Source organism: Sparus aurata, chromosome 23 (genome assembly GCF_900880675.1).
Source record: "Sparus aurata chromosome 23, fSpaAur1.1, whole genome shotgun sequence".
Classification (NCBI taxonomy): domain Eukaryota; kingdom Metazoa; phylum Chordata; class Actinopteri; order Spariformes; family Sparidae; genus Sparus; species Sparus aurata.
Window position 1 is genome coordinate 25,345,503 of NC_044209.1, and position 27,437 is coordinate 25,372,939.

Here is a 27,437-nt window from a genome sequence, read left to right on the forward strand (position 1 = left end):
ATCTCCAGTTTATTTCTCTGGGGGGGAATTCTGTGTGTGCTCTCCACCGTACTGTGTTATCTAGCTCATCAAGTGGGTTGGAGTGGATGAGGATGGGGGTGGGGGTTGAGGCTGGATGCTCTGGCTTGTGGCAAACAGGTTGGCCCGTGGGGACAAGCACTAACGGCAATAAGTACGAAGGCATGGGAGGATGGTAGTTTCTATAGCAATTGTTTCTGAACTGGCATGGTTTCTAAACAACACGTCGTTATTTGTTAAGGTGAGCTATCAATATCATGAAGTTCTGAGGCTTCCCGGCGTGCCCACCAACTGCTCGTGGGCTACAAGATGGATGGGATGGCAGCTGGAACTAATGTGACAGCTGAGTCTCAAGGCATGAGCTTGAATAATGTGTGGCTTATAGCAGCTAAGTTCTAGAGCTTGCTTTTATGTGATTATTTCAACTGCGTTGGGGCATCTGCAATTTGGCATTGATTATTGTTGCTTTTAACAGCTGGGGCACTGTTTAATGTTCCTGTCAGGTGGGGGTTATCATGTAACCAGTTTCTCCCATCTCCTGTCCTCGCACCAGCTAAATGGAAGGCCATCTTCCTGAGAGAGAGAGAGAGAAAGAGAGCAAGAAAAAGAGAGCAGTGCAGCACAGAGCCCTTATTAAAGCTGTCCTCCAAGTCTGCCCTCTGACTGATTCCCCCCTGTAAATCTCCCCTTTAATTGGAGAGGGCACAAGAAAAGAGGTGCTGCCTCGATCACAAATGTATTCTGTGTCTCTAAGGATGGATCAGACGGAGAGAGAGACAGACGGAGAGGTCCTCAGAATGTGTGGGTGGAGACCAAGCACAAGTCAGAGATACAAACACGATGAGGGTTTGAGAAGTGAGATGGCATATTTACATTCGCCGGAGAAGTGCGAGGCGGGAGGTGAGAAGATGAAAACGTAGCACAGTAATGGAGAGAGACGGGCAGAGAGGTGCGGCAAGGGTGATGCAAGGAGAGACGGAGAAGGACAATGGGCGAGGAAGAGAAAGTAATGGAGGGAGACAAATAGAAATGGCTGGCAGTGAAAGAAAAGGAAGGTGTACGCGTGTGTGCGTGTGTGTGTGTGTGTGTGTGAAAGAAAGAGAGATAGAGAGGTATAACAGGCTGATTTCACCAGAGTTGCAGCCTGAGTGTCCTCCCTTAATGGGGTTTCCATGACAACAGTGTATAAGAGAGTCAGGCTCCAGCAGAGTGTGCGGTGTGCGGATGTGTGCGTAAAAAAATTTTGTGCATGCACGCGCTCCTCTCCTCAAGTGATTGATCGTCTGTGAGGCAACAGACAGTACAATACCGTGACACAGGTGCACCCTGGGAATTTTTTGTGAAAAGGTGGGCGGCAGTTTATTCCTTTTCACCGTTTGTCTGGTAGTACGTCCTTGTATGAATGACGAAGGGAGCGGCGGTGGGAGGGAGCGGTGTCATTGCCCTTCCTGGCAGCACCAAGTGGGCGTGCAGTAGCTGATGTGCACCGGCCACGTCCCTCGTACCGCTGGTAGCCATGTTGAATGAGGTTAGGTGATGTCATGCCAGTCAGGTGACGTTGTTCGGAGGGCCCAGCTGTCACGGAGCAGAGGCAGTCCCACAGGAGCGCCAATCTGTCATCATTATATTAATGACACGCATAGCACTGCTAGCAATGTCATCTCTTGTGTGTGCCAAAGCTAACGAGCAGCGCCCTAATTGTAAAATTAATTGAAAAACATTTTGATTAAAGACCACCCTCCCTACTCCGGCCCTCCTCCATCTTCATCAGCTCCCCTTTCACTCCATCTTTCTATCCCCCCGGTTGTGTCCTTTTTTGCGTTTCCTCCCCGGCCCCCCGCGGCTCTCACATTCACACACGGCTCTCACTTTCTTCTCTCCGTCTCTTCCCACTTTTGCGTCCCCGACCTTCGCCCATTTTTCCTCTGCGCTCCGTTTCTCCTTCAGCCTTTTCTAACCCACCAACGCGCTCCCTACCCAATCATTTTCTCCTCCTCTCAACATACTCTTTTTCTGCTATCTGTCACTCTCGTCTTTCGTTAGGCAAATTACAACTCTTTTATGTGCTCGATCTCCCTCCTTATCCCTCCCTCCCTCCCCTCCTTCTTTGTCTTTTCCCATCAGGCTCCCCTCTGCGCTGCCGTCTCTCTTGTCTTTTCTCCTCACGTCTCCATTACTGTCTGTTTCACGCCCTCAGTATGTCTGCGTATGTCTGTTTGTATGCAGTGTTGGAGTTGAAAAGGTGGTCGTCTGTACCCAGCTTTGTCTTTTTACTGCACCCCCCCCCCCCCCCCCACTCCCCTTTAGCCTTTTGTAGCCTCAGAGAGCGGTCACTCTCTTGTCTCCGACTCTCACTCGCTCACACTTTCTCATTCCCTTCTCTCTAGCAAAGCTCCAGAGCCAGAGGGAACGAGGGAGAAGTGATACGGCTAGTGTACACCTCTGCTGGTCTTTTTATTCTCTCACCTCTCCTCTCATCTTGCCTCTCCCTCTGCTGCTCTCACTCTATCATTCTGCTACCAGACTCCACGGCAAGATTTCAGCCTTTTGTACAGCTGTGCAAGTGTCTACCCACTGTACCTGGACATGTCATGATGTAATTAAGTAAATGACACACTGGGTATTCCATGTCCCACAAGGTGCCGGAAAGAATACAGTAGGTGTGAGTGCAAAAGACGAGGTGTGAGAGTACATATAGTCTGGGATAATGGGAGCAGCAGGGCTCATTAATGTCAGTCATCGCAATAATGACGGAGACAAGGAGGAGACGCTGATCATCAGCGAATGATCAATCGTAGGCCGTATTGATCGGAGCAACAGTTTGTCACCATGCAGATCGACACCGCTGCAGGACGCCGGGCTCCCGGGGGAGGGTGTTACTGTCTCACCACAGGCTCCTATGTTCATTTATTCAAGAGGACACATACGCACAAACAAATGTCACTCTGATAAATGTCTTTTTTTGTGCATAATTAGGTAAGCATAGCGCTTCGACAGTGGGAGATTGGCTCCACAAATTAAATCTTATCTCTAAACATGCGTATTAAGCAATACAGGCGTATCCGCAAATCCTTCATGTTAGTCTTAATAGTCTCCGGTTCGGAGAGAGAACGGGAACATTATGAGAAGATATACTCGTAATAATACCAGGTGCTTTGAGCCTGCCCTCTTTTCCTGACTCGCCTTCGTGACTCCACTCCTGTCGGCCCTTTTTTTACAGGACCCAGACTGCTTCTTAGAATAGCTGGCAGTGAAAGAAAAGATAGCAAAGTGACTGTAACACCGGGTGGAGTGTTGCCATAGAAACGCAGCGTCACCGCTCCTAAGCAGATAGCACATTCGGTGCCATTCCCTCCATCGTGATTCCCACATCCAAGGATGGAGCGAGAACAGGTGTGATCAACAGCTTTCTTAAACATCAGAGGGGAGGGGTGAGGACGCATTTGGCACCGGGAGGGACGGCTGCTCTGTGCATTTTGAACGAAGCTCGTGCAGTTGTAATGGCGACCTTGGGAAAAGAGCGTGAGACAGGTCTGAAACCTCGCTAGCATGCACTGAATGCAGAGCAAGGTGGCGCAGATGAAGGTACAGTGGCAAAACACATTGTAGTAGTTTCACTCTCTAATCTGAGACTTCCTAAATATAGCAATTTCGAATCAAACACGGTCTGTTAATTATAAGTGCTTGTTAGCTGTGGCCATAATTTCGGTCCTATCCCTGCCTATACACACCCTCCCTTTTCCTCTTTCTTCTTTATAGTCTGGAGAAGATGGCAGTGTTGGACAAGATGTTGAATGTGTCTGTGTGGGGCTGGCCCAAAGGCAGATCACCAAACAGCTGTGTGTTAGTGCCAGTGAGTAGACATTTGGTCCACTCGACCCGTAACGCTGGCACACAGGGTGGGGAACGGTGTCCAAGTCCTCCTCTCAAATCCTCGGTCCATCCGTCCATCCCCTCTCATTGTCCCCGGGGCTGCAGGCGGCCCCAGCTAAATACTGATCTGCCTGAACGGGCACAGGTGCAGCAGGGGGTCTGTCCCTCTGCCAAATGTTGTGCTTCTGTTTCCTTTAGGCTTATGCGAGAGTCGTGCGGTTCTCTCTTTCACTTCTGGGGGGATTGAAAAAGCTGCAGATGCAAGTGTTTGATCAGCCTGCCGATAGAATGGGAAAGAGTGGGGAGATTGAGACTCAAGTGCGTAAAGAAAAACAGAAGATATTGAAACAACAGAGAAAACCAATTCTGATGAGGATTGTGCAGGACTGACTTAAGTGACAACAGCGTTGCGACTGTTTCAAAGGTGTTGTGCAGCGCTGGAACTCACCAGAAATGGAGTGGAGGTCTGGCTGTCTGGACGGACACTGCAGTGTGCCTGCAGCTGTCCTCTGGGAACTGTGTTTGGTGCGTATGTGTGTGCCAGGGGTATCTTTAGAGAGGCACGCTGCAGGCCTCCCTTTGGGAGCGCAGGAAGGGGAGGGAATAGAGAGGTGCTCTGGTTTCATGTCTCAATCAGAAAAGCTTCAGGAGTACCTCTCAAGGCTCAAGTAGAAGCTAACGTCCATTTGTAGTGTATTTAAAAGAGAATGCCCGCACTTAAGGGCTACTTATTGCTTCACATTGCTGAACGGAGAGCGAGCGAAAGTAGATACATGCGTAAAAGCCTCGGTATACCCAGAGACTGACACATAGCACAGCAGACCTCTCTCTCACTCTCTCTCCCTTTGAATGCCCTTGCTTTCTCATTCGCTTTATGTCTCCCAGGACAGTGCTCAGAAATGTTGAAATGGGGCCTAACCCACGAAGCAAAGAGGGAGAGTCGTTTAAGCTAAGTTAAACAAGGGCACTTAGATTTTAAAGGGCCATAATCTTCAAAAAGGGGCGCTTTAAAATCAATTGACAAGACGTATAAAAGGTAAAGACAGATTGAGAGGAGGAAGGTGTAGTTGTTGGCAGTTAAGTGACTTATTTCTATGAATGAGCATGTTTAATTAAATGTCATTGATACTTGTTCCGTGCGAGCGTCTTTGCTTATGTGCACGTGTTCCACGTCTGCAAGTGTGGGCTTTAAGTGTGTTCGTGTGTGTGTGTGTGTGTGTGTGTTTGCTGGGCAGCGCAGGTGGGCTGGATCAGTATCCAGAGCAGCACTGAGCCAGTGATTCAGCCCGCGCAGTTATGGCCAGAATCCAATCAGGGCAGCCATCTGGTGACCAATCAGGGCCCTGGCTGTGATGTCACAGCAACAGAGCTTTGGGTTCCATGGGAGCTGGGAAGGGTAAATGCCATGAATCACACTGGACCTCTGTGCTGGTAACGCTGGCTAGCTAGGCCACAGAGCAGTCTATCAGGCCGTAGCTATGTGGGCATCAGCCGATTGGACGATGAGGCGTGAGGGGGTGGACTGTGCCGCTGACCGGGATATGCCGGGTCGCTGAAACAAGGCTGTTGTCGTTTCTGTGCCCGTAAATGTGGGAAGTGTTGTGTTTTGTGCTTTCTCCCTGAACAAAACAGGAATTGCTGGCCCTGCACACAAGCTTCTTCTTTCTTTACGGTCAGGCTTTCAGTGTTTTTACCGTAGGTGACATGTGGAAAGAAATCAGTATTTTTCCGTCATTTGTTACAGTTTGCAGATGATGACATTGAGACAGGAGCCCACGCAATTAGGGCAATGTACTCTATTTGGCGTGATTGACAGCTCTCTTAATTCTAATGTGATTAATATTTCAAGGCTCTCCTCCATGCGAACGTCTCTATAATTTTAAACAGTCTCAGAGAGCTCCGACCAGGGCTCCAGCGACCAGTGAGTCACCCTGACCCGTTCCTACGGTGGAAATGTTCCCAGCCTTAACACCACTTTCGGTTAGCAGACTAGAGGGGCGGCGGATGGCTGGGTGACAGAGAGAAGGAAGTCTCGGGAGAATGGCTGTCACTAGCAAAAGGCCCTCTGCAGGGCATCAGAGGGGAAACAGGACAAGCAGCCAAGAGAGAGTCTCTGTGAAAGTTGACCTTAAAAAGCTTCATAGCACCAGATATTGCTGTAACACTCAGGTCCGTGAATATTTCATCATCCCTTAAGCGAGTTGTAGAATATAGAAGGCTGGCGATGCTGCAGCAGCAGCTATAGTGGTAATGCAGTTCTATACTGTGAAGCCTCACATTATGTCTCAGGCTATATAGAAGAAGGGGTTTATATTTATATGGTAGCAGAGTCGGAACAAGCCTACAGTATTAATGCAAATCCCCCAGTTGGGACGTACAGTTGCATGGATGGAGGAGGGGGAATGGGCTGTTACGATTACTAAAACCAGTTAAATCCACCCTCCTTCCCTCCGGTGCTTATCTGATCAGCAGAGCAACCAGCTAGCCCCTCAGCACGGGATTTAATATCAAACACAGGACGTAAGCCGTGTTCAATAGGCATGACGAGGATAAACATCAGTGGGAACACGCAATGCGTTGCCGCCCCAGCCTGCATAAAAGGGCAGCGGGGGTGAGACGAGCGCGGCGTCTTGACATCAGCACATACGTAGGTAAACAGGGGGAGAGCCCAGAAGCTGGACCTCACGTACGCTTCACACAGCGAGCGTGAGTGCAGCGGAGAGGGAGGGTAAAAATTAGGGAGGGGATAGGAAAAGAAGAGTGAGAGGTGGAGGCAGTCATGCAGAGAGAGACAAATCGTGGGGCCTAGCATGGTGGTGCAGGAGGTGGGAGGTGTGTGAGCTTCTGGGATTGTTTGTGTGCGAGTGTATGTGTGTGTGTGCCCACTCTGCCGCCCTGGTGACTTCAGGTGTTATCTTCTTAGCCTCCAGACGTGACAGTGAGATAATTAGAAATGTTAACACTCACTGGAGCTTGTACTTCTATGATTTTCTCTCTCTCTCTCTCTCTCTCTCTCTCTCTCTCTCTCTCTCTCTCTCATTTGCTCTTTCTCTTTTCTATCTTTCATAAACACACACATACACACTCTCGAATTCTATTATCTCCCATAGCCCGTGTTATGAATGACACACTTAAAGCCCGGAATGACTTGGCCATGCAGCAGTGGATCACAATTAACGTCAAGGCCAGCATCTGTGGAAATAATTGTCACGGCTTAATTTTAATGTGCTGATGACCCGTTTTCTCCTACTTTTAATAAGAAATACTTTTTCTTAAATTCCAACTATCTACACATAAGACAATTAACTCGTTGCGAATTTGATAATTCATTAAAATTGTACAAATTGGTTGTTAATGACAGTATTTTCAAAAAGGAAAGGTGAGAAGGAAATGAAAGCCGTGAAATTGATTTCTATCGCAGTTAGATTAATCACACCACGGGATAAGACTTGAGGATGGTGAAAAGCATTTTATTTCCTTGAATAGACCTAGACAGTAGACATCTATTTTTGAGGCAGGCAACAAACAGAGCCCGGTCTACTGAAGCAGTAGGAGGACACTGCTGAAATTCTGACAAATGTCTTGGCTCAAGGAAAGGGAGAGAGATACAAAGAAAGACATGCTCACTGGAGTGTTTCGTATGGAAAAATGAAAAGTGACAGAAAGCTGACGGAGGGATGACAACCTTGTTTGTCCTTTGCTGGATGATCAACATGTGTTACGCGGATATGGGTCCCCAAGGTGGACACGGGCCGGCTGATACAGAGGGTTCCACGCTCCACTGGAATTCCCCTGCCTTTAAATTAGCATCCTAACTCCGCTTACTCAGCTAGCGGCACACGCTGTGGAGCAGTGTGCGAACACTGGCGATAATGAATCCGCACACCGTCGACATCATTAAAGATAATCTTGGCTCATTTTGTGCTGGGACACATAATCCTAAGATGCTGCGAACAACAGGAAGAGCTAATTTTGCAAGAGCAAGGCACATAAACACCTTCCTACTATTGTCTGACTGGCTTCCACCGGTCTCCACACCTCTGATGCTTGGCTGGAGGTACTATAGGTTGGTTTGCAGGAAACAGATCCCAGGTCAAGGCAAAGGCTTGTCTGAAGGCGTCTCCAGCGTGTGTCTAATTGAGCGCTGTGTAGTTAATTGTTTGTGCGTGGGAGGGGAGAAATCAATCTGTTTTCTCACTGCCGTGACTTCTAGGCCCTGGGGTGAGAGACTGGAGCTGGCAGACACAGACGCACACATACACACACACACGCACAGCTCTGCCAAAAGAACCCCAAACCATGCCTTGCAAGCACAAACTTGCACATGCAGACCCACACCCTTCCTCTACTGGCACACACACTCAAACACGCACACGCACGCTCCCTCCTCAGAGGAAGAGGATGTGCATGAGGGGTTATTGAGTCAGGGTAAAGTCAGATCCATCTATCGATCGGCTGCTTGCCGAGAGAGGAGTCAGGAACGTGAGACCTGCACAGGTCAGAGGGCCAAGAGACAGGGGATGAGAGACAGTGAGAGAGAGGGAGGGAGAGAGGGAGAGAGGGAGAAGCCTACAGAGCTTTACAGCTAACAGTGCCCCCTCCCCACACACCCACACACACCCATCCTGTCTGAATGCATAGCCAGTGTTCTGCCTCTGATGTGGATATTCAGAGCAGCTCTGCTCAGCTTCATGAACGTTTGAATGAGATTTCTTCACTTTGTAACTTGGGTCAGTGCCACATGTCAGATCAATGGAAGAGAAAGAGACATACCCCGGGAAACGAATCGCTATCCTTATCTTTTTATCTGCATCCATTGCTTTAGATTATTCTATACTTAATCTATATTATATATAATTAATCCACGGTGAGCCACCTTGTCAATTAACATATAAATGCCTTCTACAAATCACAAATTAATTAGCATATTCAGTTAATCAGCTCATTTGCATGTATTTAGTTATCTTTTAGGGTGTTTCAATTTGTGACTGAGTGCTGCTGTCAGTGAATGCCTATTTGCATTACAAATCTTTCACTGTGTGGGAAAACCCCCCCCCCCCCAGTGCTTCCTTCAGTGCACTCACTGGTGTCCCCCCGCAGAGCCGAAAGTGGCTGTGCTAGTTTAGGGGGAATTTGCAGCAAAAGAGTGTCACCTGAATAATTCACTTTTCCTTTCAATGGCGTCAGAGCACCGGCTCACCTCTGATCTCATTTGAGTCACCAAAACCCGTTTCCCATTGGCTGTCAGCTGCTGGTGGAATGCATGTAAGTCCCCCGTTGATTGGCTGAGAGTTGTTTATTTGCACCCAGTCAAAAACTCCTCTATTATTGATGGGAATGAAGCAAACTGAGATCTGAATTTGAGACATGAAAACAGGATGAGAACTGCAGAGGGATGGAGGGACCATGCGAGTACAAAACAGGGCCGGTGGGGGGGGTGGGGGGGTGAGGAGGGGTAGAGTCGTGTGCTTGAGCAGAAATATGTGGAGGGGGAGGGGTGATAAGGTGGATGAGTACAAATAGTGCTATCCTTCACTTGGATAGCAGCAGGCGCCATGAGATGTCTGTTGATTCATCTCCTTTTATGCGCCTGGTTCTCCTTTCTCTGCTGAATCTTTTTACGAACAAAGGCAGACTGAGGGAGTGATTCAGAGTGACCAGACGCCCGAGACTCCCGAAACGGAGGGGCAGAAAGGTCACACGAAACAGGAGGCTCCATGGAGACCACCGACCAGAACGAAATGTGTCGATGAACTGATGTACTCGGGCCTTCGGGGACGGGAGGAGATGGAGGGAAAAATGAGTATTCGAAAAGAAAGGAGAAGAGAGTGTGGGTAGAGGCGGCGCTGTGTGTGCGTGTGTGTGTGTGCGTGCAGATTTGATGGTGTGTGTCTGGGTGTACATGTCTCAAGGCGTAATCATTACACCAACGCACGTAGCAACACAAAAATATACAAGTGCGTGCATGGGAGTGTTTAAACGTGTGTTTTTCCCCGTGTGCACATGTGTGTGTAGACTAACTTCATTCTGCGAGGAGGGAGGAGGGTTGGGGGGCTGTCGGCACAGACCCTCTGGATCCTCTCCATGCACTAATGGGTGTTCACCTTGTGTGGATCCCGGCAAAGCGTTTCCAGCGCTGCGCTGTTGGTAATTAAGAGAAGCAGGCAGTGGAAAGCCGCACCTGTTACAGCCTGACTGACTGAGGCCCTGAGCTCTGGGCTCTGGACTGTGTCTCCCACTGCTCCTCTCTAATAATCAGACCACCACCGCCCATCCCTCCTCTGGGACCTCACAGCATGAATGTATGCACTCGTGTTTTTGTGTGATTACGTGAGCTGTTCAAAACAAGAAGAAAAAAAAAGGAACGGATTAACAGAAAGCCGGGATGAAGAAAAAGAGATTCTATAATCATTTCAGAGAGAATGGTAGCTTTAGGCTCGGTGTGGTTCTGAGTGGGATTTCTCTCAGCGAAGGTGCGCACCGGTGGAAAACATTTACCTGTCTTTTTCTTAGACAGCCGATAGACAAACGCACAGGCGGCCGTGTGATGATTAAGCTATTGTTGTGACTTGATTTCATCTTTCGAGGATGAACATGTCAAAAATGGTCTGTTTTCACCACCTCTGCTCAGGCTTATTTATACAAACACCCGCAATTTCTCTGTCACTGATTCAGTTGTTTCAAGTTGCAGACACAAATGAATAGATGAGGGGTTTTCAGAATTAAATTTAGATTTGTCTGAAGATTGCATGCTCGTGTTTTGCGTGTGGGCACACACGTGCATACATTGACTTTTATTTCTCCTCGGTTATTTCTGAAGGCTGCTGCTGCGCTGTATGTGGGACAGTGTCGGTGTGCCTTCATGTATATGCGTGGGGGCTGTGTATGTATGTATGTGTGTGTGTGTGTGTGTGTGACATAGGTAGACAGAGAGAGGAAGCAAGAGAAGAAGTGAGTGACAGCCATGTTTTGGAATTGGGGCATGTCAGCCAGGCCTGCTGTGTCAGAATCTCCTGATGCCCACTCTGCCCATCGTAAAGCTGGATAACCTTGGCAGGCAGATTGGGGTCACTACTATCAAATTAGATACATCATTCTCACAAACACACACACACACACACACACACACACACACCGTTGCACAACATCTGAATTTAGAGAAGGTAGGCATGTTTGCATCCACATAAAAAAGGCCAGGCAGGACAAGTCAGATCACTGTGGTCTTGCGATGCGTAAACACAATGATCTGATTGATCTCAGATTGGTATAAATGTGCCAGGACAAACTCAAAGTCACACTCATAGTTAGAGTTTGCCTGAATTGGTAGAATCGTCCAAAATTGGGTTCCCTGCTGCCAAGCTGTCACAATGAGAGAGCGTACTGGGTTGATAAAAGTCCAGATAAACTCATCTGAGGCTTAATTAATTTGCACTCACATTAAAAGCTAGAAGCTCATGAATCGCTTTGAATACAAACTGTTCTGTGCCTGTGTGTGGGTCATTTGGAAGCTCTGACATTCAGAGTATTGCTCATAAACAGCACTCACGTTATTGTGTCAGAAACTCAAGCCCTAAAAACCAAAAGAGACCTTTAAATAATCAAACACTGATGCTGTCAAAATCACGATTCCTCACCGGTCAAAAGGCTGCTCTTTATCAGCCGAGCACCAAGACCTGGAACTGAACGTTCTTACAAGCTGAACGCACCGCAGCACAGCAACAATGTCGACTTCACATTCAACGAGCAGCCTGCGGTGCACTTTAAAACCAAATGCACCGGATGGGGTGAAGCCTGTTTTAAGCCTGGTATAAAGTAAAGAGAAGGGAAACAATTCATTTGGCCGAGGTTAATTCAAAAGTCAGTACGTAACACTCACATCTTTCAACCTCTAAGCTCACCGTTTTACACCGAAATTAGATAAGAGTTATGAAGGCCAGCAACTGATGAAGCAGACAACAATCCATCTGTTCGAAATCCTCATCAGTAAAATGAGCGTCTTAGTTTGCTTTTTGGTCTGTCGGAGCCTCCAGCTACCTTGAAACCAAACCTCCGCCTGTATAGGGAGTGGATCTCTAAAGTGGCAAGTTGAAGATGTGAGGGAATAATTAGTTGACGCAAAAGATGGATACTTCCATTGTGTGGGTCTCAGCAATGAGATGAAAAGAATGTCAACCTATTTTTAAATGTCACTGTCTCTTTTTGTTCTGAATCCCTGCTCTACTTTGTGCCACAGATCTAAACTGGGTCAACATCACATGTGCTGCCCCGGTGGGCCCTTCTGTGTGTGTACATGTGGGACTGTGCATGTGTGGGAACATGCATGTGGATGCTTCAAACCATGATCATGTGTGTCTTATCATGCAGTGATATGAACACTTAGGACTGGGGTGTCCACAGTTTGCCTTGAGTGAATTCCCAACGGTTGCTAAACAATTACGAATTAGTTTTTTCCCGCACGTAATTATTGTCTATCGTCCCCAATTAGAAGTGAGCATGCATTATCTGCAAATTGTTTAAGTCTGTTGCTGTGCTCGTTATTGGAGGAAGCTGCGGGCGGGAGTGTGAAGAAAAGATCTTGTTTGACTGCGTGTCATGCAAACTTTGCATGTGTTTGTGTGCATCAGAAGTGCGTTTGTATACAGCGATGCTTGGCCGTGGTGCACTGTAGCGCAGCAGTGAGGCGGGGGTTGCCCTGCTGGAGCTTTCAGATTAATAGACACTGATAATAACACACACAACTCACAGCGCTTCTGTCCTTAATGAAGATGGATCTAGCCGGGCCTGGCGGTGCACAGGCACTCAGGGTGGCAGCCTGCCAGTCACAGCCAAGTGACATCTGGGAACAGCTCAATGCAAAGGGCGGGAGGGAGCAAGATTCACCAGAGAGTACAATTTCATAACATTATCATGTTATATCATAATCCATTGTTGGTGGCTCATAAGATTAATGTCAGGGCCGGCAGTTATCACTCTTGTTGTGCAGACTTAATGGTCACAGTGAATTATTCATTTTCTCCTATTGATTTGCAACGCAACTCGTGCTGACAAAGTTGACAGCGCAGGTTGACTGATATGGAGTATATCTAATTTGACTGCGAGGTTGGGAAGCAGGGGGAAAGAAATGGAGTAGAAAGCGTGAGAGACGGAGTCAAAAGCCAGAAACAAGATGAAGTTATGTGTCTCAGGGCAGACAGATATGGCATAAATGGAGCTGCTCATCCTTTTGTGTCCTCCAGATGTTTTTAATAGATTTTTATGTGTTCAGCAGAAACGAGTCAATAAGTCTCAAGAAAGCCCCAAGTCATTCTTTCCTGGTTGAGTCATTGGTTAAGGCAAGTCAGCTCCCAAGTGAAGTCACTTTTTATTTACCTGAGAAACTTCAGTCTTTAAGGGACTAGATGAGGTGTTAATACCTGTCAAAAAATGACATCATATGACCAACTTATCCAACCTGTTAGTGTAACAATAAATTGAGAATGGTTTATTGAGATGCATTGTAATAAACATAATCAAACAAAACTAAAAAAGCATTGTAAAGCATTCTTCAAAACTTAATTCACTTTTTCCTTATTAACAGATAAGATAAGTCATTTGAGTCACCACATTTAAGTCGGGTCACAATTCTTAAACTTTAAGTCCAATTTAAGTCTCAAGTCATGAATTTTCTGTCTAGTAAAGTCGCAGTTCATCAGAACAGTGACTCGGGTGGCCTCCAGTCCAAGTCACAATGACTCAAGTCCACTTCTCTGGTATTTAGATTACAGAAATTAGGCCCGTCACCTCTGTCACTGCAAAATAGCATTTTTCACACTGAATTATTATAGCATTTCCCCCTCCGTGTTGGCAATTGTCTAAGATGTTGCTGCCAAAGTGGGTCAGAGGTTCCATCCCTGTAAGATATTAGAGCCCATTAGAGCGGGGCTGCAGCCACTGTTTGTGTGAGAGGACAGGTGGGTGCTGAGGTCACTTCCTCTGGCAGCTGTGGCGGGCATCACAGGGCAAGCATTGATGGTCGGTGGCATTGCCTCCTGTTGCATCAGTAATAATGAACAGTGACAAGCTCTCAGACGCCACAATAAATCACAGGCCACGCTGGAGACACCGAGGACCGGCCCGGGCAGCGCGCTCTCTCTGCTGCGTGGTGTCGGTGCTGACGAACAGGCCGACTGACTCGCTGCCTGGCCAGGGGCAGACTATCTCTATCACTCATTCATAGATGCAGCACTGTTATCACAGTCAACCCCCTTTAGATACTTGTGCACTCTGATTAGCATGTATAACTGTCGCTCAGGAATATTGGGCTCTCACTGGCTGCTTTATTGGCAGCAAGGCTTTATTTTTGTATTTATTTTTTTATTTTTTTAGAACTACTATTGTTCCGGAAAGATATAATAATAAAGTGTAGACTCTCGAGATGAGGAGGATTGTGGTTTGGGCTGTGTGGAAAGTTGTAGCCGAGGGCGGATGCTGAAGCAGGAAAGAAGTGGTACAGGAGTGTCTATTAGATAAAGTGAGAGGGGCTCTCTCCCTCCCTCCCTCCCTCCCTCCCCCTTCCCTTTGCCTTTACCTCTTTGACAACCACACTAGCCCTGTTTGATATCCCTCCGCTGTGTTCTGCAGCTCTGCAGACTCCCTTGTCTCATTTGCATTCCCTTAAAGCACACTTCCATTAAAGTCTCTCCCTGTTTTTTTTTTGTCTCTTCCCTCTTTCCTTCTGTTTCTTCAAATACGTCTTTTTTTTTCCCTGGGTTGCTGTTTTGGAGGGAGCCTTATTCCCTGTTGACTACACAGCCTATCCCCGCTCTGCCTGAGTCAGTAATCAAACACATTGGCCCTAATACACAGGCCATTACAAGAGCTCTGATGTTCCATCTGCACACAGCCGGCACAATGGTGTCATTATATAAACAGCTCTGCTGCTGCAGCCAGCGAGATACTACCACACCAGAGTCCCGGCCTTAACTGACCTAGCCCAGTAAATGGAGAAGTGTTGGGATGATCTGACCTGAATGTGCTTGTGTAGTCGCTGCTGCTAGCTTAACAACATTATCCATCCTGAATGAATGCTTTAGTGTTACAGTATGCTATCCATTCACCCCATGACCGAGACTGCGCGCGCCGTTGAGCATCAATGCAAATGTAATAGAATCAGGTTGTTGTGAAGGAATAATATCTAATGCTATTATGTTGTCTTTGCTAGCGATAGCCTCACCAAAAAGGATTAGGGAGATTAGCGATAGGCCCAACTGGAAGATAACAGCGAAGGGGGTGGGAGGGCAGAGGTTTACACATGCTGCTATATTTTATTGTTTTTGCGCAGTGAAGCTGATTCAATCTCATTTTGGCAGCAGGCGAGTTTACAGAGATAATATGTGATTTTTTTAAGTTTGGAGTTTTTAGGATATTAAAGGGACAAAATGTAACATATGGCCAGAATTTTCGTTCAGTATATTCAAAACTTGAGCCAGTAATATGTAAAGAAACGACAGTGTTGATCAGAAGTCAAAATGTCTAGTGTTTCAGGGTTGTCGACTGAAGTTTGTGTGCTACAGCCGCGGCACGTTCAGTCTCCAAATACCACTTTGTACCACAAGAGCAGATAGTAAAATATTATAGTATATAGTATAGGTGAGTTTGCTATTTATGTGAAAAAGTATAACAAAATAAACTCCCAAAATGTCAAGAAATGTGGTATTTTAACACCTATTTTCCTTATTAAACATAAAATACAACAGCACACCTTCTGAATTCTGAAGTTTCTCTCCTCAACCAAACTATGCTGAGCTTACCTGCCTCGTTAACTCTTCGTAAAGCAACTCGTGATTCAAACTTGGTGTCGACAAAATAAAACTCACCAAATCAGTCTTGTGTAGTCTTTTCAAAATCCCCATAACCCAAATCCTAACCCTCTGGTTTGGTGGAAATAAGTCCTCAATTAACCAAGAATGAAGTGAAAATATTGAGACTCTACATACAGTTTTCACCTGCTGCTGACGACTCTCTCTCTCCTCTGCTGCTGCATGCCTCTCTTGTCCTCGCCTGATGTGTTCACTTGTCCATAGTCTGATCAGAGTCACTGCACACCACCTTTGTACTGTATTCCCTGTCTTTAAAGTGGCACCTGTCAGTCTCTGACGCTGTGTGTGGGCTACAAGATGAGTTCACTCGGAGGCTGCTGAGCCCTGTTGCCCACGATGACTGCTCCCATAATCAGTGGTCACTGCCCAGGGAAATTACAGTCAGCTAATAGGGCCTCTAGTTCCACTGCAAACTAACCTAATAAGCTAACGGCAGCTAGCTACACCCAAAGAATGTCTGATGATATTCTGCCGCCTATACTTTTAGAGCAACCTTTGAATTCTCGCTATATTTTCCAAATGAAACCTTTAAATACTAAAAGGGCATACTTCACTTGTTTTGAATTGCGTACGCTGGATAAGGCCTTTCCGTTGAGGTTCGTCGCTTTCGGTACAGTGATGGCAGCTTACTGTTTCTCATGTTCAGAATATTCTGATTCTAATGTGTGCTGTTGTTTTTCTCAAACACACACACACACACACACACGCACACTGCTAGCGGATGTGCGTCCAAATCATCACTTCCCCTAATTTGAATAATCATTGAATTAAATTCAACTGTCATACCTCAGCGTCCTGGAAGGCAAGTCTGTCAGTAAAAACACAGCCTCCCACTCAGCAAAGCTCCATCGCAGATGGTGATGGTAATGATATTTCATGGTATGTCTGTTACGTTACGAAAGAAAAAGTAGGATAATTATATTCGCTTTGGCGAGTGATTAGTTTTATGGAGGTGAAGAAGTAATTAATGAATTCTCTCTCATTCTCATTTATTGTTACACTTCCTTGTATTGCTCCCTCTTGCTTAACTCAAGAGAGTACAAAAGAGTATCGAGTGTGACAGAGCTTCAGCACCGATGAGTCAGAAGGAGAATTACTTACAGGCCCCCAGGCGAAGCATACGTTTTTTGTCGTTCTCTGCAGTCTCATCAAACTCTAATACTACATGGCTAGCCTTCACTGGGTCTACTGATACTTTCCTCTGAAATAAAGTGCCAGCCTCAGACCTGACTGAAACCAAATCCCAATGGCTCTGAGTAAAAGAATTTAGTTGTTTTCAATTTATTCCATTTTAAGTGGATGTTGGAAGTTTATTTGAGCTGGAATTTTACTTGATTCCAAATATTTAATGCAGCAGTTCGCATCGCTTTCTGATTTGTAAGTGAGATGTGATTGCCATTCAGTTTTGCACGCTCGACTGTGCCGGTTGCTAGGAGGCAATCATTTCCTTCATAGCGGGAGCTTTGCTACTGAACCAACTATTTGTTGTTGAAGCATCTGAGGCATAAACATCAATCCTAATAGCATGGGAGATGCTAGTGCTTCATCTTAAGATGCAAAGACATGCATGAAGCAACAAGCCGTCAGAAGTTAGGACTGTCAACTCTTTAAATCAATCATGAGTGTTTTCCTAACTGAATAAAATTGTGTGTTTGCGTCTTCCCGCTCCTCATTTTGCCCCCCGTTGCCTCGCATGATTTTCACTTGTTCATACAACATACCTCATTTTCGAACGTATTGAAATGCTAATTAAGATGGTTTCAGCTTTCAGGAGGCTTTATGTGTGCAAAGTATCCTCGGCAAACTCTTGGTAGAAACTTCGCTTTTAAAGCCGCGGTGTAGTCTAACCAGTCGTGTGGATCTCTAGCCTTTTGACCACAGGCTGCCCACTCACAACACACACACACACACACACACACACGCACACACAGATTCGAATCACACTCATACTTGTCTCTCCCACCTTGATATCAGATTCCCCACGGCGGGGGAGAACGGTAGAGAGAAAGCCTGGAGCTGTAGCAGCTCTGAGACTCGCACCAGCTTTTCTAATTATGCAGCAAAAACTGTCTACGTAAACTCTTTGTTCTCCCTCCTTTTGATTCTGGCTGGGTAATGTTCCTAATGTTCCGCTTTCTTCTGCACGGAGACGATATGCACCATGTGGCAAACGTAAATGTTTCCCATGACAGACGCACACAGCTTTTAACAGCGCCCCTCACCCCGTATGAAAAGGACTTGTGACACCCTGTTCTTGATGAGCATGTCTGCTAAAGCAAACAGATCCTAATGATCGCGGTGATTATCGTAATGATCCAATAGAAGTGGATAATGAGGTTATTTGCTTTGGATCAAGGCAAGCCCGTAAATTAATAGTCGAAGAAACAGAGGGTAGCCTTCCAGACGAGACGACTGAGCCGTGTACTTCAGTGTAACTTCGTTTAGACAGCACGCCTGTCTTTGTTTTCATGCGGCTGACTGTCGTTCGCCCTTCCTTCCACTTTTTCACTCGTGCTCGCCCCTCCTCACCTTTCAACCAGTGCAGCGAAAATTGCTGTCCATTCTCCCATTTTTGCGGTGCCCTGGTCTCACAGGGATATGATGTCCTGCTCTATTAGAAGAGAAACAGTGATGATAATAATGGTGGATGTGATCAGTGCAAAAGGTCAGCGTCTGGCCTCGGGCGTGTAGCATCCTCCAAGTAGGGGGGAGGCGTAGAGGGCAAAGACACCCATCTCACACCCTCCGAAGACTCCTAACCTTCCTCCACCCAGAGGCACACTGACTCATAGACACAAGCAGAAGAAATGCGTTCTCCTCTGCCATTATTTCCTGCTTTCTTACTATTCCTTTGCCGTTCTCACTCGGCTATTTTCAGCAGTTTACCCTCCCACTCTCTCTTATTTATTCTCGTGATGGAGAAAATCATCCTTCCCTTACTTTGTTTGTTCCTTACCTCCTTTGCTCCTTCTGTTCCTTGTTTATTCGTTACCCAGGCCGCATGATGCTTCCTTTCTTTTTTTTTTTGTTCGCGCGTTCCTTTGTTCTGTCATCCCTTTGTTTTTTCCTTTGCTTAATTTTTGCCTTCCCTCCATCCTTCTCTCCTCTGTTCCTTCTGTTCTCCCTTCCCACCACATGGAGTGTTGTGTAATTCTAGCTTTCTTTTTGTCACAAAATAAAATCAATTTATCCACCCTGCACTTTTCCCTCCCTCCCTCCCTCCCTCCCTCCCTCCCTCCCTCCCTCCCTCCCTCTCCAGTCTTCCTCTGGTCCTCCTCATCTGCTGAGACCACAGGAGAGCTATTGTTGAAAAGTACAGACAGAAGCACAGTCAAAAGAAACAAGAGGAAAGACAGATTTTTCTTATTAAAACCACAAAAGTTGAAGAGGGAAAAAAAAACAGCGGCCTGTCACCGCACAGTAGGGGGTCACTTTTTGACCATTAATAATACAGCGAGATCGGGGGGGTGGAGGAGAGAGAGGAGGGTGGGACGGGAAAGGCCGTGAGAGAGAGCGGAGCAGCCAACGCTTCTACAGTACCGCGTCTCATGTCTATTGCCATTTGTTTACTGCTTTTCCACTCTTTCTTTGTCTGTCCTGCCCTCCCTCTGAGCGTGTCCTTTTCTCTCAGCTGCTGGTCATAGAGGGTGGTCGCAAACAAACTCAAATTAAGGCTCAGGCACTTGTGCAGAGGTTGTTTGTGTGTGTGTGTGTGTGTGTGTGTGTTTGTGGGTTGTGTGCGATAGAAATAAATGCTGGTGTAAAAACAGCTGCCGCGGATGTGCTTTGTACTCTGTGTTCTGCTTTCGATCCCTCTCTCTCCCTCTTCACTGTTTGCCCTCCCTCACTCCGTCTTGCCGCTCGTACTCTACGACATCCAACATACTAATCCACACAGCGTCACCCAGGCAGGTCTGTGGCTGTGGGCCGGGCGGTGCCACTGGGGAGGAGGGTAAATATCAGAGAAGGTCAGGGAGAGGAGGGGCTGGAGAGGTGGAGGGGAAGCCAAATCAGTGATGATGAAGAGAGGGAGAGATTCCACCCAGTCATTCAGGATCTGCCATCTTGGCTGCCATGAGATGATAGCTCAGCCATGAGTGTGCGTTGATGAGTGTGTTGTTGAGCAAACGTACATTGATGAAAAATGCACGCAACAGACAGTTTATAATTCCAAGTGATTTATATTTTGGGTTACATTTTAGAATTGTGATTAGGACGAGGGTTCAGAGAATATCACATTGTATCACCCTGCACTGTTATAAGAAATGGAGATATTATAGATTTCTGGTGCATCCTTTATTACATTCAGCTGATTAAGCATTATTTATCTGAACTGATCTTGACACTTATCTCGTACAAAAGATTTGTGTAGCTGCCGTTAGTCAGCTAGTAACAATCACTGAACAAAGAATGCTGAATGGTCAGCTCTGCACCGCACAAAAGAAAGTAGACATATAGGTGGATAGATGATATCCACCACACAGATGGAACTGTATAGTAGCTGAACCTGCGTGTGTGAGAGAGTGCATGCTTACCCTCTTACAGTGTAGTATGTTGGTAGGATCAATCAATAAGAGTGGTCGAGGGATGGAGAGATCAAAGGAAATCCTCTCAACCCCCCTCCAAAAAAATAAAAATTGCAAATATGCACACACACACACACACACACACACACACACACACACACACACATACTGATACAGAGCGACGCAGTCCAATCTGTCTGTTTCATCAGCAAGCTCAGCAGGAGGAGTATTAGCTCTAACAATACCGTCTCTACTGTTTTCTGTCTTTCAGCCCCTGGCGGGGCAGAACAGTGTCTGCTGTCAAAAAATCAGAGCTAAAGTTCCAGATTGTGATTTATTTCATTAGGCAAATGAGATGTGTGAGCCCTACGGCACTGCTGACTGAGTCACCACTTTTCACTGTCTCACTTTGTGCGTGTGTATGCAAACAATCACACACACACACATACACACACACACACACACACACACAAACAGACACACAGAAAACACGTATTTGTATTTTTCACATGTTCACATGCTCCAGTAACAGCCCCAAAACATATGTAGCGTGTCTGCATCACTGTAGAGTGATGAGCCAGTAGTGGCAACAGCTGTTGCCATGCCATCCTGCACAAAATGGCCTCAGATCTCCCTGTCTGATCATTTTACCTGACCACCAGAGGGGGAGCCTCTCCTCTCCTCTCCTCTCCTCTCCTCCGTCTGCTCTGATACCATTTAGTATGCTATACCAGTCGTGAGCCACTCAGTTTTGTGCAGAGTTATTATCACATATTCCAGTGATAAATGCAGAATAGATTAGTCAACACTGTCTAATTCAAATGCCATACCGAGAGTGAAAAGAATGAAAAAGTGAACAATAGAATAACTCCTCCTCATGGATAGTTGGCAGTTGCATGCAAATGTTTACGGTGCACTAACCTCCCTGTTATTTTTCTCACTCGTCACCTGCAGGATCACCCTCAGGGAGGGTGTGAGCTGAGGAAGTGCCGCCCCACGCACCTGTGCCTGCTGACCACCTTGACGCTTTAGCCCCGCCCCTCGCCCTGCCCCCCGGTCAGCCTCCGACATGGCTCTTGCGGTGTGGATCATCTTCGGCTGCGCTGTGACTTTCAGCAGTGTAGCTCCATCCTCCCAAGGTGCGTAATTAATATCCATATAATATCATGTGTGGTATTTTGTATGACAAATAAAGTCGTCTGCATTCAGTATATATACTGTATGTGTCCGCTGTTCATTTAGAAATATGCAGTATATATAATATGTATATTTTATCGCATCACTGAGCCTGCTTGCAATGTTGCACATAAGTGCTTATTGGTTTCCCTGGGCTGTGTGACTGGCCTGACCAGGTTATTGCAAATGAGGATGTAATATTTATACGTTAGCTACGTGATGAAGGTTGTAAGTGTATCGACTTGCTGACCAGGCTGGAAACCCTGCACTTGATTAACCAAACTGTCTCTACAGGAGACAGAGCGAGAGAGAGTGAGTGTATGTGTGTGTGTGAGCGAGGTGGAGAGTGTATGTGTGAATGTCAATAAAATTTCTTGTCATCTTGATGTTAGTCGGAGCGTGGAGAGAATATAAGGGGGAATCCGTGCATGTAATGGTGCCATATGTGTGACCTCCTTGAATGTGCCATGTACCATAAGATGTTTCATTTTATGTTTGTGTGTGCACGTGTGTGTGTGTGTGTGTACATGTGTGTGTGTGTAAGCCTGGCAGCAGGTGACCTGGTTGGGCTGAAGTGATGCTGGAGGGTGTGTGTCCGTGTGTGTGTCCGTGTGTGTGTGTGTGATAGAAGATGTGTAGGAGGGAAGGAGCAGGGATCGCAGGGGGAAGCAGAGGGCCGGTGAGGGAAAGGAGGGGCTGTTGGGTGTCCTGCTAGTGGCCTGCCACACAGACAGCAGCACACCATCTGCTGTATGCTCTCAGTCAGCTTTGTGCCAATGAGCCGCTGGGTGATGGACAGCTAGGACGAGGAGCAGGAGGAGGAGCATCAGGGGCATGCACGGGCGCCACTGGGAGGGGCCGGCGATGAAGCAGGAGAAGTCGAGGAAGCCGAGGGAGGGTAGTGTAAAATTAAAAAGTGTGTGTAAACGCCTGTGTCAGCATTGGTTTCAGCAACCCCTCTGTGTAAGCTTTGATTGGCCAGGTGCAGTTCTAATTTGAGTAGGTGCTGTTTTTTTTCCATCTTAATTTGGCCGCTTTGTAACATTGGATTTGAGTAGCGTACGTTCTGTTCCATCGGACACATTCGGCCTCTGGCACTATTTTGCTTCGTGTTTGTGGGTGTGTGGGTGTGTGTATTTGTGTGAAAATAAGCCTCCAACTATCTGTGTGACCTGGCGCTTCGGGAGTATTAATAATGCATTAATAATCAATTGACTGTTATCTGTATAAAGCCCTAAAGCACAGGCGCAAACAGCATTTGGTTTGATGAAATAAGAAAATCTTTTCCTATTGGAATCAGGCACACATGCCTGCTCATAGACTTATGCTCATGCACACCCACACCGTTCTGGTGCTCCTAATTTTGCCAGCTGAATTTTGGCTGAAATGTATCCTCTCTATTGTCTTGTGAGTAGAAGAGCAGAGAGAAAAGTAAAAGAGAAGAAGAGAGGGAGACATTTAAAGGAAGAGGGCAGGGTTTGGATGTGACGAGGGCTGCTGAAATCACTCTCGGGCTAATCAGAGCTCATTTGGAAACCTGCAGGATCATCACACATGGCTTCACAGTCTAATGTGTACCCCTGCTCCTCCTCGATGTCCCAACTAATCCGCCATGCTTTAACCTCGCTCTACTCCTGACTGCACATTCTAATATTTACCCTTAACTCGCACACATTTATTCTCCACTGGAACCAGCTCTTTAACATCCTAGCCAGCAGGAGCTCTATACATGTACTTTTTGCTGCTCAGTCACACAATGCACCTCCCCGTCTCACACAGTGGTTTTTTCATCTTGCTAAATTGCGCTACAGTTCTCAGTTTCTCTTTGAAATGCACTGGCTGGGTAATACATTAACAACATGTTTTATTCGTGAATGCAAACACGTACCCACCTAGGCAAACACAGTCTACACAAAGCCGCTCCAGCAGCCTGTCGCGGCAGGCTTCCTGACGGACTGACATGCGTTCTCTGACAAACAGAATGTCCCGCTGATTCCACAGAATGCTCAGGAATGTACAACCCTTCATACGCAGTGTTGTTGCTCTGGAAGCCCATTAGGCTTGCTTAATGTGGCAGGCATTGCAGGCAGCTGCGCCGTATGTGATGAAGCCCTGACGCAGAGCTTTCATTTAGCACAGTGCAAGCACCGGTGTGTGCATGTATGTGTGTATTTGTGTATATCTGCACCAGTTTTGGCAGCCAGACCATTATGAAGGCTACTTATAGGTCCTTTCAGTCTGTGGGAATTTGCAGATATGTCCACACTGGGTACTGTACAGTATGTGTGTGTACAGTTTGTCCATGAGTGCTTAGTGATGTGTTTGGCAAGAATCTGCATGGGGGTTTTTGTGCTTACATGATTGTGTTAAAGTGTCCACGTGGGTGCGTGCGTGCGTATTTATGCAAGTGTGTGTGTGTGTGTGTGTGTGTGTGTGTGTGTGTGCCACTCATATCAGGACACCGGTGCCAGTTGACTGGTGGAATCTGTTTTCATCTCCCCTGTATTTAAGCCTTTGCTCTCAGATCAGTCGCGTGGAAAGGCCCCTGGTCCTTTAGTGCTCATGCAGACATTTTTATCTGTGTTCCCCTCCACTCCCAAGCTTTTTCCTTCCATGCCTTTTCCCCTGAACAGCAGTTATTATTTAGGGATGGGGGACTAGCTGTTTTTACACATCTTCTCAACAAAGTGCTTTAGTCTCCTGACTGTCCTTGGATGGTGACAGAATGCCTGAATGGGGACTGATCTCAATGCAGTATTTTGCTTTCTATAATGCAGGGCCGGGCACTTGAAGAACATGAAGAATTCACTGTGCCTTTGCACACCAGATGCTTTTTTATGACTGAGCTGACAGTTATTTCGGGAGTGTTGCTCAACCCGAGATTTAAAATTCTGAGTGAAGATCCTAAAAAAATAAAAAATACTTGACCTGAAACCACATCCAATATTGAATTTTCGCACAGAGAGAGAGTAAACTTTCAGTCCCGCAATCCTATAATATTAAAATGATAATTTCAAAACTGCGACCTACTCACTAATTCATAAGAATTGATCCACTGACAGGCTTGCAGCAATAATATTTTGAGAGGAGGCAATAAAGCGGGAGCTCCGCTAACCTTGCTATGCGAACTTGGCTTCTTGTTGTTGTGTATTTTGCTGAACAGCATATTGTATTGCTTTAATGGGTGTTTTGTAAACTCTTAGCTCTTCACTTTTGCAGCTATCAGACAAGTCTAAAAAACTGAGCAGACTTCAGGCAGAGTTGTGCAAAGTATTAGCTGAGCAGAATCAGCTGACACTAGTACAATCAATTATATTCAAACAGGTGAAGGAGGTGAACTTGGCAGGCTCATACTCTCCTCATTGTTAAGGCTGTGCTGAATTCTTTGCTTATAATCACCTGTCAATACATCACATGGGACGTATCCTGGGAAGTATTTTTCTCCCTAAATACAGCAGTTGAACAGGGCTGTGCCATATGACGATATCTATTGTGTGATGACAGAAACAACATCTTTTGTTTCATGGTGTGCTCTATTGTTCGTTTGTTGTGTTGCATCACACCCTTTACAGCAGTATTTTCTGTCATTTGGGTAAAGCTTTGCATTCTTTCTGCACAGCATGGGTGCAGGCAAGAAATCTGCATGAAGGCAACACAAACAAAGAAGAGGGGCTACTTCTTCACTCTATGTATAAACCGTTTATTCGTTGCATTTACAAAACAATTTCAATGTGTTTCATCATCAGGTTATAACATTTCTCTATAGAGGTATGAGATGTTGGTCATATGGCACAGCCCCTACAGCAAAACCAGTGCTGCTAAAATACATCCTATAGAGCTCAACAGTGACCGCCCACTTTTTTAACGGCTCCGGTTCCGGAAGTGAATTTGCCATTAATTTACTCCATTGACGTTTCATAAAATCCTTATATAAAGAGTTTTAGGCCTGGAACCGAGCCAGTCAGCTAGGAGATGGATCGTGACCATAAAACATTTAATTCGGCGCAAAAAAAATGTTGCAAAACGGAGAAAAAAGCAAAGGTACAAGACTGTGTACATAATTATCTTCAGAGTAAAGGAACTGCTCATCCCATAAACCATTGCGAATGTAACAGCAACGTCTCTGATTGGTGGAGCTCGCTGTTACCATGTAAATGTTTACCGAACCCGCAAATTTCATGTTCAGGTGAACCCTTAATAAACTTTTCTCATCATTAAATAAACGCAGTAGGTCAGAAAGTGAAATCATGGCGGCTCTGTGGTAAACGGTCGTAGAGTTCAGTGTTAGCAGTAACTAGCGAACATGAAATTCGCAAGTTTGGTAAACATTTCCATGGCAACAGCGAGCTCCACCAATCAGAGCCGTCGCTGTTACACTATAGGATTGTGGGTAGTATAGTACTTCTCCATGATATCAAAACAAGATTGATATCATACGTACTTGTGAATTCTACAGGATCATGTATCATTGTTTGACATTCTGGTAAGTCGTGGTGAGTCTACTTTGGATGGTTACGACATTATGGCCAATAATCAAAATCTATACGCAGAATATGAATGGCATTTTCACTTCCGGAACCTCACTGTTGAGCTCTGTTGTCATTTTACATAAATAATAATTGCAGAATCATAGACAGACTGAAGACCTAAGCAGGACTTTCATGGTTTATATTCAGAACTATACAGACAACTTGTATTCTCAAGTTTCTAATGGCTCTCTGTTTTATAGACTTGAGAGGGCCATCAGAACCGGCTTATGGAGACGAGTAAACTTCTCATTTTGTCTGAAAATGACCTTTTGAATATGTTTTACCGTGTTTTTTCTTCCGCCATAAAGCTGAAATCCACAGGCTTCTCTGACACTAATTGCTAATCTAGCAGCTTGTGAATATTGCTGCGTATCATCTGGGTTTTGCAGTAAAGAGCTGCTGTAAAGCCTTTTGTCCCTGTTTTCTCTCGCCTTTTCTCTCGTGTGCATTTCCGAGCTTTCCTTCCCTCTCCATCTTATTAGCAGCAGTCGGTGCTTCTCACTTCTCTCGCTCCTAACACTCGCCTCTTTTTCCCATCCAATGCTTTCTCTCCCCTAACACCTCAGCTATTACTCCCTCTCTCTCTGCGTCGTGATGTCCTTCCCCCAAACCTCCCCCCCCTGTTTTCACTAGCCTACCTTCTCTCTCTTGGACCCTCATCCTATTCCCTCTACCACTTCTGTTTCCCTCCCCTCCTCCTTTTCCCACCATGCCTTTCCTTTTACATCCTTCCTCTTCACTCCCATCCCTTTACCCCACTTTCTACCCACCTCCCTCCTCCAGTATCACCCTCTTGGCTCTGTTTATCTTTTCCAACCCTCTCCCTTTCTCTTGCCATTGTCATCCCCTCCTTTCCCTTCCCTTTCACTCTCTTTTGCCCCTTTCTTTCGTTCGCCGCCTCTCTTGCTCCCTCCCTGGTGCTGGTGGTTGCTGTGCTCTTCAAAGCCCTTGGCTGAGAGCAGTAGATCACAGAGAGGCCTGTGTGAGTGAAAGGTTAATGGATGGCCTTTGAACATATATTGGTAGTCAGGGGCAGGCGGGAGAAGGAGGGAGAGGCTGGACGAATCGGCGGCGTGTTCTTTCAAACCTCCCTTTGAAGATGACGCACGCCACTCTCATGTGTCTGCGGCTGTACACGGGGGCTGCGCCTTTTTGTTTATTCATCCGCTCACCGCGTTGGTGCACGTGTGTTTTTTTTGCGCGTGTGTCCATTTTGTCTGCGTGTTTGTGTTTGCTTGTAGTTTGTGTGTGTCGCGGTACGTCAGTTTGTGTACATTGATTTGTGTACTGCAAACAAGCGCCTACATAAAGGATTGGGGACTGTGTTCCTGTTTGTGCAGTCGTGTGATAGCTGCCTCTCTTCTCCCAGGGCCTAGCTGTGTAACATTGAGGCTTTGTAGCCATAAAGGACTGTGTGTGTGTGTGTGTGTGTGTGTGTGTGTGTGTTTGTGTTAAAC

At 46.3% G+C, this 27,437-nt stretch overlaps 1 protein-coding gene across 4 annotated transcripts in view; it reads left to right on the forward strand.

Annotated features, from left to right (window-relative positions):
- The window catches only part of adgrl1a (adhesion G protein-coupled receptor L1a), a 99,673-nt gene that overhangs the window by 20,336 nt on the left and 51,900 nt on the right, over positions 1-27,437 (forward strand). For all 4 annotated transcript variants that reach the window (XM_030407097.1, XM_030407094.1, XM_030407096.1 and 1 more), the window contains exon 2: positions 21,230-21,414. In XM_030407097.1, coding sequence (XP_030262957.1) covers positions 21,345-21,414 — 70 coding nt within the window. In that variant the 5' untranslated portion in view covers positions 21,230-21,344. The remainder of the gene's footprint in view (positions 1-21,229; positions 21,415-27,437) is intronic.